The 13615-nt window shown below is 43.8% G+C and overlaps 1 protein-coding gene across 13 annotated transcripts in view; it reads left to right on the top strand.

Annotated features, from left to right (window-relative positions):
- Positions 1-13615, top strand: part of Tnik (TRAF2 and NCK interacting kinase) — a 440041-nt gene that overhangs the window by 359775 nt on the left and 66651 nt on the right. For 10 of the 13 annotated variants that reach the window (XM_041658945.1, XM_041658944.1, XM_041658953.1 and 7 more), the window contains 3 exons: positions 7936-8099; positions 9438-9535; positions 11935-11958. In XM_041658945.1, the coding sequence (XP_041514879.1) occupies positions 7936-8099; positions 9438-9535; positions 11935-11958 (286 nt within the window). The remainder of the gene's footprint in view (positions 1-7935; positions 8100-9437; positions 9536-11934; positions 11959-13615) is intronic. The other 3 variants (XM_041658954.1, XM_041658951.1, XM_041658947.1) reach the window with 1 other exon arrangement.

The raw sequence follows: 13615 nt of genomic DNA, 5'->3' as shown, positions 1-13615 counted from the left end.
CATCCAAACTGGCTAGGCTTCCACAAAGCCAGCACATTAAGTAGGATCAAAACCCCGTGCCATTGTCCTTGGCGTCTCATTAGTCCTCATTGTTCGCCATGTTCAGAGAGTCCGGTTTTATCCCATGCTTTTTCGGTCACAGTCCAGCTGGCCTTGGTGAGCTCCCAGTAGATCAGCTCCACTGTCTCAGTGGGTGGGTGCACGCCTCGTGGTCCCGACTTCTTTGCTCATGTTCTCCCTCCTTCTGCTCCTCATTGGGACCTTGAGAGCTCAGTCCAGTGCTCCAGTGTGGGTCTCTGTCTCTGTCTCCATCCATCACCAGATGAAGGTTCTATGATGATATGCAAGATATTCGTCAGTATTGCTCTCGGATAGGGTCATTTCAGGTTCCCAATCCTCAGCTACCCAAGGAACTAACTGGGAACCTCATCTTGGGCACTTGGGAGCCCCTCTAGGGTCAAATCTCTTGCTCACCCTAAAGTGGTTCCCTTAACTAAGAATTGTGGTTCCGTGCTCCCCTATCCACCTTTCCTTTATCCCAATTCTCCTGATTCCCCAAATCCCCCCTCCTTCCCTTCTACCTTTTCTCTCCCCATCTCCCCTTACCCCCATCCCACCCCACCCCCAAGATCCTAATTTTCTCCCCGGCAATTGGGTCTACTTCCCTTAGCCAAGAGGATAACTATATGTTTTTCCTTGGGTTCACCTTCTTACTTAGCTTCTTTAGGTTCACCTATTGTAGACTCCGTGGCCCTAATTTATGGCTAGAAACCAATTATGAGCGAGTACATCCCATGTTCATCTTTTTGGGTCTGGGACACCTCACTCAGGATAGTGTTTTCTATTTCCATCCATTTGCCTGCAAAATTCGAGAAGTCATTGTTTTTTACCGCAGCGTAGTACTCTAGCGTGTATATATTCCATACTTTCTTCATCCATTCTTCCATTGAAGGGCATCTAGGTTGTTTCCAGATTCTGGCTATTACAAATAATACTGCTATAGTGAGTCTCAAGAGAAATGAGAAAACTAGCAAAGTTAGAAGAGATTTCAGTGACAATTACAGAGCTTAGTAGAGAACAGACTCAGGACATTTTGTGTTATTTGTTATTTCATTTGCTAAAGCTAACTAATATATGATAATGGTATATTCCAAGACTATGTGTGGTTTAGGACCAAGTGTTGCTGATGGCCAGGGACTGACTCCAAGACCCATGAGTCTAAATGTACCTCATGCTCGTCAGGCTACACACATCTTTGGGGATAAATTAAGCCTTACCTCTCTTTTCTTACCTTGCCTTGGAGTCAGTATGTAAGTGAACTTGCTTAAAGAAAGGATAAATTTGATAGCTAGAACCCGTGTAAAATATCAGGTATGGTGATATACTTACAATCCCAACAGTAGACATTATAGACAGGGGATCCCTGGGGCTCAATGGCCATCCATTCTAGCCACTTATGGTGAGCTCCAGGCCAATGAAGACTCCTGAGGAACACCTATGGTTGTATTCTGACTTCCCTAAGCACACCTCATACATTCAGCCACATGCACAACTCTACATACATATACACATACATTATTTTTAACAGCAAGGCTTCTCTCCTCTTCCTGAACAACTTAGGAACCCAGAGATCAAGATGGTAATGCTTCAACAAAAGTAGACTCCTGGTCCCTAAGTCATCACATAGAAAAGAACCCCCAAGGAAAGTGGTTCTTCTTGTCAGTATTCTGGTATGAATAAGAAATAAACTATGTGCTGAGTGAGCAAAAGAGGAAAAACAGACAGAAGCTGAAGGTTAAGAAGTTTATATTTTGTTTACTCCACTTAAAATAGTGAATCCCAGATTCCAAGGGCAAGACGTAATATAGTAACAGTCAAATGTGAGCTATTCCATAACAACCTGAAAACAACAGGTTTGAATCAACTGTAACTGTGTAGTACCCTAAATGGAAGAATCTGGAATCAGAGTGTGCACCTGAGTGTGTGTGGCTAATACAAGAAAATCAGAACCTTCTATTCTAGGTATACTTCCTTCCCAAAGAAATACTTCTCCACTATCTTACCTCTTTGCTGTGTGAAAACAGCAAGTATTTGTGGGCAGGCCTTTCAGGACCTTATCTTCTGTTCTTGAGGCAATTTATATCTATTTTAGTGTTTAATAAATACCTCTTGAAGCACTATGAATGACATAGTATCTTCATTGCATTACAAATACTCAATAAAGTGTGTGTGTGTGTGTGTGTGTGTGTGTGTGGTGTAGGTCAGAAGATACCATAGTGGGATTGGTTATCTGTGGGTTCCAGGCATTAAACTCAGGTTGCCATGGTAAGACAGCAAGTGTCTTTACGCTCTGTGCCATCTTACCAGCTAACATTACAAGTATTGACTATTTAAACCATGTAGCGGTTCCAAGGCAATGGCTTTCGTCACCTTCATTTTATAGATGGGGAGCTGAAGTAAACAGAGCTCAAAAATATTGCCAGTGTGTCAGAGGAAGAAGTGGTAGGACTAGGATTCGAACTCTGATAGTCTGCCCTGGCAACTCCTCACTCACTAATCGACAAGACACCATTTTGTCTCTTTCTCACCCTGCTGTTTATAGGTCTGTACCAGTCTCTCTGAATCTTGAAGGCATTGCCCCCTACCCTGTGGCGCTCATTATATTTTAAGGGATGAGATCCTTTGGAACTTGTTTGTATCCCCAATGTGTCCCCACTCATCTAGGTACAGTGTCATCTCATCCTTTCCACAGCTCCCTCTGTGGGTGAAGATGGGGGTGGCACAGTCTCCTGCCCACGAAACCGGGCATTGCTAAAGTTCAAGCTCCACAGGCAGGTCTTACCTGCTCCTGGGTACCAAAGGCCTCATCCTATGAGTGCGACCAGGAAAGTTGAAATAAAGATTGCAATTGATAATATAAATATATTGCTATCTTAAAACTCCTAGGCACTTTAATGTTTAGCTTTGATTCATGTGTTCCTCTTAAACCAAATTAAAATTTGCTCAAACAAGTACTTTTGAAATATGAAAAGATTTAAATTAAGCCAGAAACACCCAGTCCAAAAGACCAGTGACTAAATGTTTAATCTCAGAAAATAATTCCCTGTCCAGTCCCAAACATATCTTCTTTTGACTAGGATTTTTTCTTATTGGCCATGTCATCAAAGTAAAGAGAATTTTGGCAGTCAGCCAGTTAATTAAAGACCTGGCCCAAGGCTGTGGACACAAAATCACTTTGTAATCCTCATTTTCTGCTTTGACTTTTTTTTTTTACAATCCAACAGATATAATAATTGCTACATACACTCTCAATGTTTGTCTTATAGAGAAAACATCATTGTTTGCTGCGTAGAAAAATGTGAATTAAAAGTTAGCATTTAAAGAAATGTATTTGGAATTTTTGACGCTTTTGCATGCTTGGATCCAAGTAGTCTTGGTTACTGTGTGAATAGGGAAATCTGTTCCTCAGTGGAATTCTGAAGTTGAACCTCTATGAGCATTTATTTCTCACCCCTCAGCCCATACATACATATATAATAAGAAAGAGAAAAATAGCCTATGGCATTTTTTTCATATTACTCATATTTTTAAGTAAAGAGAAGTAGGGTAGAAAAGACATTAAGTTCCCGTATTGTCTGTGTGGTTACAGAGACACGAAATATTTCTTTTAGAGTTCAGCAGCAAGAATGGCAATCAGCACCTGGAGAGAGGGTTTGTGCTAATGAGGCCTAAGTCAGGCATTGAATGCTCATGGGGTCTAATTAGCCTCACACACGAAGAAACTGAGCTTCATCAAAGATGCATGTGTATCCCAGATAGTCCTGCCAATAGCCAGGACCCCTCACATGCCCACAGTCTTCTGTCTGTCCTTGTTTATCTCCTAGGCTGGCACCCACACCAGGCCAGCCTTGGGGGGCAGGTAGCAGGCCTTAAGAGCCAGTGCTAGGCAACCAAGCTTCTCTTCCAATCAGCTCACTTTCTCTTTCCTACCACAGACTTGGTGAACTGCCTTGCTGGCCTCTGCTTCACATCTATTCACATGCACAAGAAAGACACCAGCTTTTGTCACACTCGGGCTATGTCCAGACTTTCTGATGCTATCCCAAGTCCCAGCATGCCTCACTCCTCTATACCACCACCCACGACCCCTAACGTATGTGCACTTTCCCAAACACCAATGGCATTTACAGTCTCTTTTCACGTTGCTTTCGGAGTTGCTCTTAACTCTGGTTTCTACCACATATATCTCGTTGCCATGGCGATGGTGTCACTTGACAGTACAGCTCCTGGCCTCCCCTTCTCCAACCCTCATTTTGATCCAACAAGACTCAGTTTAGATGTGATTCAACCAAATTTTGACTGAAGCATCGAAGGCAAATGGGATAGAACAAGTAGCTGAATGCTGGCTGTCACCACACGACATGAGAGAGCATTGCAGAGTCTGTACCAGCACCATCCTCTCAATATATTTTTAGTACAATGAAGATAATGTCATCATTCCATAAAATCCAACAGTATAAGAAACTTAAGTGCCACCCACCACTCTTGGTCTATAATATATTTGGTTAGTAATAAATTTTACAATTAATTTAGAAATTCATTAATAATTCCCTGATCACCACTCTTTCATAAAAGAGTGGCAGAGAAGCCACTATTTGAGGATTAGGGATGATTGTTTTTTATGAAAAATAGCGTGTTTATCATGGAAGATACTTAGAAAAGAAGCATTGATCATTTTGAGTGTTTCCTAATTTAAGGGTATTTGCATGAGACCTAAATTTATTTCAACCCCTTAGATACAAACAGTTCTCAGAAAATTAGCTATGGTACATTACAGAGCGTCATTATTACAGCAAGAATTCTTGGTTCTCCTCGGGTCACCAGCAGTCACTATGCAGCCGGCTTTACTGTTGAGTCCGCACCCACTTCCCACAGATGCCGTAGAGTAAATATTGTCATAAATTCTAAATTTATATCATCAAAACTAATAAATTGTGAGACATGATAATTTTTACACGAAATTCTATCCCCCATTTCTATTATGGTAATACTGAGTGAGTGAATAATAACTGCTCTTTGGGGTCAAGAAAGATGGACGCGAGGGGCTTGAAGAGATGGCTCGGCAGTTCAGAACACTTGCCATTCTTACAGAACACTGGAGTCCAATTACCAGAATCCACAGCAGGTGTTTACAATCACCTGTAACTTCACCTGCAGGGAGATTGACACCTCCTTCTGGTCACCACAGCCACGTACACACACACACACACACGCACGCACGCACGCACGCACGCACACACGCAGGCATGCCTGCACATGCACATATATGCACAAAATTTCATAGAGAAGCATAATCACATAGACTACAGTGAAAATTACTAATATCTTTATACATTAGCTTATACATGTATGTTTACAGTGTATATGACCTTTTAACCAAGAATTCCAAAATTAGGAACTAGAGTTGAACTTTGGTGTGCAGACAGATAGCCAGTTCTGGGTTGCTTATCACAGCAATGTGTTGGAAGCCCCACAAATGACCAACAGTAGAAGAACGACCAAACGGATTTGTCTATATGATAGGCTATTTTACAGCCAGCACTTTTCAGATATCAATAAAATGCTCACCATACAGGGTTAGGGAGAAAAAAGTAAGAGACAAAATTGAATATTTGATAATTTGCCAAATAGTAAAATACAGTTGACTGTTTCCTAGCTTGGACTTGCATGTGCTGTTCCTGATTCTTCCTTTTCATATATTTCGAGTTGTTTACAACAAATACTGGAAGAACTGGATTTTTTTTGGCATTTTAAACTCTTTTTTGTTATTTTTTATTTTTTATTCTTTTTATTGAACTATATACATTTTTCTCTTCTCCCCTCCCTTCCTTTGCCTCCCCTTCTACCATCTCCCATGGCCCCCACACTCAGTTTAGTCAAGAGATCTTGTCTTTTTCTCCTTCCTATGTCAGTGCATGTTTGTTTCTCTTAGGGTCCTCTTTGTCTAGGTTCTCTGGGGTTGTGAACTATAGGTTGGTTTTTCTTTGTTTTATGGAGAGAACTGTTTAAAGGAAGACCTCTTGCTAGGGTTCCTCATCTCAGAGCTAGTACTATAGTATGTTGACCCAAGAATTGAGTTTGGAGCTCATCCTCTACCCTTTTAGGGTCTACCCTCCCAGTCTCTACCCTCCCAGCACCTACCCTCCCAGCCTCTACCCTCCCAGCCTCTACCCTCTCAGCATCTGCCCTCACAGAGTCTACCCTACCAGCACCTGCCCTCCCAGCCTCTACCCTCTCAGCCTCTACCCTCTCAGCACCTACCCTCCCAGCCTCTACCCTCCCAGTCTTTACCCTCTCAGCGTCTGCCCTCACAGAGTCTACCCTACCAGCACCTGCCCTCCCAGCCTCTACCCTCCCAGCCTCTACCCTCTCAACATCTGCCCTCACAGAGTCTACCCTACCAGCACCTGCCCTCCCAGCCTCTACCCTCCCAGCCTCTACCCTCCCAGCCTCTACCCTCTCAGCATCTGCCCTCACAGAGTCTACCCTACCAGCACCTGCCCTCCCAGCCTCTACCCTCTCAGCCTCTACCCTCTCAGCACCTACCCTCCCAGCCTCTACCCTCCCAGCCTTTACCCTCTCAGCGTCTGCCCTCACAGAGTCTACCCTACCAGCACCTGCCCTCCCAGCCTCTACCCTCCCAGCCTCTACCCTCTCAGCATCTGCCCTCACAGAGTCTACCCTACCAGCACCTGCCCTCCCAGCCTCTACCCTCCCAGCCTCTACCCTCCCAGCCTCTACCCTCTCAACATCTGCCCTCACAGAGTCTACCCTACCAGCACCTGCCCTCCCAGCCTCTACCCTCTCAGCGTCTGTCCTCACAGAGTCTACCCTACCAGCCTCTACCCTCCCAGCACCTACCCTCCCAGCCTCTACCCCACCAGCATCTGCCTTTCCACCATTTATCCTTTGCTTTAGGACTTCAGGAGTCACTACCAATAGCAAGCACCCATAATCTAAGTAATGTATACAAAATTAAAAGAACATATATTTATATGTACCATGTGATTTTTAATAGTCATAATAAACTGTGAAGTGAATTCAAATAGTTAGCATTTTTGTGACGAGAACGTTTAGGATCTACTTCAAAGCTGGATGTGGTGCCACAGTAATCTATATAATGAGATCCTTTCTCAAAGAAAATTCTACTTTACGCTTACATATTAAGTAAAGGCACCACACTGTACAATAGATCTTGAAAGCTTGTTCATCCTGTCTAACTGAAACATTTCTTTGCTTAACATCTCACAGTTCCCATACAAACCTTAGAGCTGCTAATAATTCACACTGCAGCTCTGCTACTCTGAGTTGTGCCTTTTCATATGTGAGATCATGCAGGGCATGTCTTCTTGTGTGGTTGACATATGTATAGAACATATATTGCTACATATATAAAATATATTGCATTTTTATCAGTCTGTGCATGCTGATTCTATCTTTTGCTGCTTTGAATGCATCTATGCAACAACGAATGCACCATCTTCTCAGCACAATGACCTCATTTTCTCTAGCAATATAACCAGAAGCTGAATTGTTGGGTCATGTAGTAAATGTGTTTATAATTCTTGGAGGAATCTCCATAATAATTTTCATATACTAATTTGCATCCCACCAACAGAGGACGAGGCTTTCCTTCTCGGCATTCTTAGCAGCAATGGCTAACATTCCTCTTTTTGAGAAAATCACTTTAATAAGTGTAAGGTGGTGCTAAGCATTTTTATATGTGGCTTGTTGTATGTCCTTTTTTAAAAATGTCTCTTTATGTCCTTATCTCATTTTTATTTGTTGTTTGTTTTCTTGCTACTGAGTGGTTGAGTGGGGGCCTTGCTGTGTTGGGTGTTGACCTGTGGCCATTGTGTCCTCCTGCCCTTGCAGCAATCCTGATCTCCGCAGAACAGAGCCTGTCCTGGAGAGCCCCTTGCAGAGGACCAGCAGCGGCAGTTCCTCCAGCTCCAGCACACCCAGCTCCCAGCCCAGCTCCCAAGGAGGCTCTCAGCCTGGGTCACAAGCAGGATCTAGTGAACGAACCAGAGTTCGGGGTAAGCATCCTCTTAACTCCTCCATCCTCTTCTGCTTGGGAGGAAAGGAGAGGTTGCTTCCTAACTCTGCTGTCAAGGTGGCCACTGTTGTGTGATACTGCAAATTGTCTGCTATCTTATGTTTGTGTCTTCTGACGGCACTGGGCTAGAGTCCCTAATTGTGCATATGATATCAGAGTGTAAGCAACAATCCTGTCTATGGTAACTTTCTAGGTCCCCAAATGTCCACTTCCATTTGATTCCTCATTTTCGGTCTCATGCACCCCTCTGTCTTGTTCCCATGGCGCCAGTCATCCCTTCCAGGATTCCAAGCATGCTTCGTCATCTTGGGTATTTCTCAAAATGACATTTCCTAAAAGTCAATATAAAGTAAATTCACAAGACAGAAGAGAATACTTTTGCCTTAAAGTCACAAGGTTGATTATTCTGGTTGTTCCCATTAGATAAATAGAAAAACATAGCCTGATATTTAGTTCAAAAGCGTCATCATTGCTTAGTTTTCACTAAGAAGAGACCTAGGGAAAGACTATAGTGCAATTAATTAATACCTAGAAAACCCCTGTTCTAACTAGTCAAAATTCCCTCTTTTTAAGTCACTTCCTTCAGAGAATAAATGTGCTCACAATAAGTAAGAACAGGCTGTCTGAAGCACGATTTGATAACTATTAACAAGCTGGTGGGTCACTCTCCCTTAAGACAAGCTCGTGGCCCCTTAGCAAATGCAGCCATGATTTGCCTGCTGCTCTACATATGACATACATAATGCGGCATCTCTCACTGTGCCGCAGGGGGCCTCACATGTGACATCTATAACACGGCATCTCTCACTCTGGCTGCAGGGGGCCTCCCCCAGCCTGGATCCCCAACTCTATTACTGGGTCCCTCACCTTTATCAACACCTTCCTGTTCCTGTATCATTCTTTCTTCCTTAAAGGTCTCAGGTCACTCCTCAGCTTCTTTTAAAACTCATTCCATCAAACAAAACTCATTTTATTCTTCACCTTGAGCTAGGGGTGTCATCTTTGAATCTGTCCTTATCTGGAGAATAAGAAAATAGTGCCAGACCATTGGCTTGGAACAAGGATTAATTGCAATAATCAACAGAGAAAGCATTTAGTACTGTGCCTAGTACACAGAAAGCACTTGGTAGTGACTGCAGATTTTTATTTTTACTGTGGCTTCTGGGTTTCAGGCCTCAGCTGTCTGACTTTTTTTTTTTGAGTATTTGTTGTTTTTCCATCGAATACATGGATTTGCCTAGTGAGTCACTCACTCAGAATGAGGCAGCCTTTTCTAAGAGCCATGTCCACTCTTTCTTGTCCCTCTTATTTTCTCTAGCCAACAGTAAGTCAGAAGGATCACCTGTGCTCCCCCACGAACCTACCAAGGTGAAACCTGAAGAATCCAGAGACATCACCCGACCCAGTCGACCAGCTGTGAGTGCTAGCCTTCCTAAGAATTTCTGTGTCTTCACTTACCTGAGAACCCTAAGATAAAGTAATTGGGGTTACAGTCACTACTCAAAGCAAAACTAGAGGATAATAAGAACGATGTATGCTAGAAGTGTCTAAAAGGAAGTCATGGTTGAAGGGAACTGAATGGATCTTGGGTGCTTCTGTTGACTTTGGATGCTTTGTTGCTCATCAGCAGTCCTGTAAGAAATTAAAAAGGGATGAGACTAGCTCACACAATCCCAGAGTGTTTGCTTAGCACTTTGATATAAAGATGTTAAAAGTAGCAGTCAGGAATACTTAGGCTCTTCCTGTAAACTGCTGCCATCCACCCTCCACACGTGACCTGTCATCCCTGTCTTCAGCGACTATCAATCCCAAAGGTCGGAGGAGGAAGACCACCAACTCAAGTCATCACAGTCAAATTCACTAAAGCAAGCTTTTTAATTTGTGTTCATGGACGGCCTCAGGCAGGGGTTAAGACATCAGCATGGAATGTGAGGAAGGCAAGACTTTCATAGGTCAGGGGGAGAGGGCTTGATTACAGGAGCACAATATCATAACAAGTCAGTCCTAATGACTTCCTGACACAAAGACATGGTGGCAGGGTAGGCAGAACAAGGTGGTCATAGCAATAGGTAGTCATAACAAGGTAGCCATAGGTGGTCATAGAACCTTTTGGAACAAAGGTGGGGTTGCAAGATGATTCTAAACAACTTTTTGAAACACAGGTAGATTGACATTCCTGGAACACGCAGTACAGAACCATTTGTAGCTAAGGTTCCAGGTGGGGTAAGCTCGTACTTGAGAAACAGATTTAATCATAAACAGAAATGAGCCTAGTCTGTCTTTACTAGAAGATGGCCTCTGAGACTAAGATGGAGGCAGGCTGGTTCTTCACTGCTTGTCATGCCTTATGAACTGGTCTGTTTGAACCAAAACTTAGTAAGCGTGGTGTAACACAGGGCCTGGAGACTTGAAATCCAGAGCCATTGCTGAACCATGAAGGACCCAAGTGTATAAATTGAGGCTTTCAGCATCAGATGTATAAATTTAGGACTGACTGCTCCAAGGTGTGGCTGAGGAGAAGGTTTCTATTGTAGATATGAGAGAGTGTAGCCAGGGGCACCTGGAAGAGTCCAGGGCAGGGAGAGATAGCAGTACAAGGTGGTCAGCAGAGTGAACCAGGCCATGAGAGGAGAGCAGGGGAGAGTGAGAGAGAGGAGGAGGACAAAGGGAATTCAGGCAAAGGATGCCAAGAGAAAGGCAAGAGGGAGGAGCCAAGAGGAGAAGACAGGAGAGGGCATGTAACTGAAATGGCAGCGTTGTATGGGAGTGAGAAGCTGGGCAGGGAAACCCATGAACTTGAGGAGTGTGGGACAGGAGGCAGGCTGTGAAGACCTGAGAGGAACCACAGGCAGTGTGATAATAAGGGAGCTTGGAGGCCAGCAAGCTAATAGTCACCATAGATGGCCATTTGTCCTTTCTGACTGCTTTGGTAGAAGTGCAAGAATCTGGGGGTGTGCAGTTTCCTTTGGACCTGACACGAAATAGCTTGAAAGAAAGAAAGAAAGAAAGAAAGAAAGAAAGAAAGAAAGAGAGGGGGGGAGGGAGGGAGGGAAGGAGGGAGGAAGGAAGGAAGGAAGGAAGGAAGGAAGGAAGAGTATGGGTTAAAGTATAGTTCAGTTGGTTAAGTGCTCATTCTGCACACATGAAGCCCTGGATTTGATCCCGAGCACTTCATTAACAGGCATGATGGTACACACCTTTAATACCAATGCGTAAGAGGACCAGAAGTTCAAAGTCATCTTCAGCTGAATAATGAGTTCAAGGCTAGTCTCGGATGCATGAAACATTGTCTCGGATGGATGGATGGATGGATGGATGGATGGATGGATGGATGGAGATGATAGATAGATAGATAGATAGATAGATAGATAGATAGATAGATAGATAGATGATAGATAGATGATAGATAGATGATAGATAGATAGATAGATAGATAGATAGATAGATAGATAGAGCTAAAACTAAAGGAAAGGAAGGAAAAAGAGCACGCTGTCTGAAAGCAGAAAAGCAGATTGGATGTTCTGAGTCACTGTCATGTTCATAAATGTCTCTTTCATTTGCTGATCTTATCATCGTAAAGTAAGGAGGATGCTAAGTAATAATGACAGGCATTTGCAGCGCCCTGGCTCTCACTTCTCTTTGCCTATTTGTCTGTGTTAGTTTTCTACTAACAATACCAATTTTGTGTCTAACCTTCTTCTCTTCTTCTGGCTTTTCCCTGCCTGTGGACTCTTCGGGAATGGCTTCCTCTACTTCTTTTCTTTCGGCGTTTTCCTGCCTATGGACTCTTCGGGACTGGGTTCCTCTCGTCACAGAGCTATAAGAAAGCTATAGACGAGGTCAGTACTACCCTTTCTCAGCCATGCTTTCACAAGATGTGACAATTAAGCCCATTTCCCGATGTTGACATGCAGACAGGAGGCCAGTGGGGTTGTGGGGAAAGCCTTGCTTTTTTTTGGGGGGGGGGGCATTCTAAAGAAGCTAGCCCAAGACCCTCGTATGTAGCCATAAAAAGCTTTAGAGTCCTTCACTAAGTAAAAACATTGTTTTCCCAATGTCCCAATCAGGCGAACAGCAGGTACTAGTGTTTTGTTAATTTGTGGTTTCTCCGTTCAGCACCTTCTGATAAAAACCCGTATTCAGCATCCTTACTAGGAGATGGCCCTCAGTGGTTTTCTAACAAAGCAGAGACATAATTCTTACATACCCCAAATGTATAGTGTGATTTGTGAACGAGGAGTTACTGTGTGCTGTTAGAATAATTTTGTGGGGCAGCCAAACCATCACAAGCAACACCAGCCTTGGCTACTGAGCCCAGGCGAGTGGAGTGATTGAGTTCCTCATCTGTGTAGATGTTTTTCTACTAGAGAAGCACATGGCTTTGTCCACTGGAGATAGCTTGCTGAGTATGGCCGCCTCGCTGTTTGTCAGGCCTGCATGAGCAGAGTGCGGTAGAACCGTTCTGAGCAGACAGGCCTTGCAGAGTCCTGGATGCATGAAATGGGAGGTTTACTATGATGGCTTCCAGGCTGTAGCTCCACAGAGGACATTTTTTTGAAATTATATGGAAAAAGCACTGGCTTCGGGCATCAGCAGCTACATTTGAAGTTTGGCTCCCCTCGGTGAACGCTGCCTAGGATAACTCTCGTAATCTCGGTCAGTTTTCTGATCTGAAGAATGGGAATAAAAACAGCTACTCACGTTTATCCACAAACTTGTCTGGGCCCTTAAGGGCACGCATGCAAAGACATTTTTTGAAAGTAGAAAGTATTTGTTCAGAGTTGAGCCATAGACACAGAACTAACTTTGCGAATAAAGAAGTTTGTGTCTGTAAAGCTGTTGTTCACCGTAGCTGTGACCACCACACATTCATAGTGAGTCAGAAAGTCCCGCTCCTAGTGAAGGTGTCGCTGCTGATAGTGCTGCTCCCCACGGGTCTAAAGCAGGGACTGTCTATAATCACTCTGCACCATGGCCTTGCTTTCCCTTATGGTAGCAAAGATGGTGGGGCTATCCCAACTTGTTTAACTAGTCACCCAGACCAGGTAAAGAAAGAAAATTATTTTCTGGTACTGGGTACTGTAACTGTCAATAAAGTAGTATTCCTATCAACAATTTAAGGGTCCAGACATTGATATGGAGGTGGCTGTCATAAGGAAAAGGGCTCTCCTGGGTCTCATCTGGTTAGCCCTGGATGGTTCAGGTTTTGGTAAATCGCTTCATTGATTTTGGTATGCTTCACCACACCAGATAGAGATGAGGAATAGGCACCCTCATGCCAAAATCTCTGGGATATACATCAGGGCAAAAGCCCTCAGTAAACTGACAGCTCTGACCCTTGAGCATCAGTGACCTGAACCACTCAGAACCTAGGAGATGACCTTCCCACCCCAGCAACTCCTGTGGCCCTGCCTACTCCAGCGGCTCCTAGCCCTGGTTGCTACTCTGCTTTCACCTAGGAGCTAATGAGCAAAATCTGAAGTTAGTTGTAGTTGT

Source organism: Microtus oregoni, unplaced genomic scaffold (assembly GCF_018167655.1).
Source record: "Microtus oregoni isolate MIOR12 unplaced genomic scaffold, Mior012 000010F_ref0000083, whole genome shotgun sequence".
NCBI classification, from domain to species: domain Eukaryota; kingdom Metazoa; phylum Chordata; class Mammalia; order Rodentia; family Cricetidae; genus Microtus; species Microtus oregoni.
The sequence above is the reverse complement of the archived record's forward strand: the minus strand, read 5'-3'. Positions and strand labels throughout refer to the sequence as shown.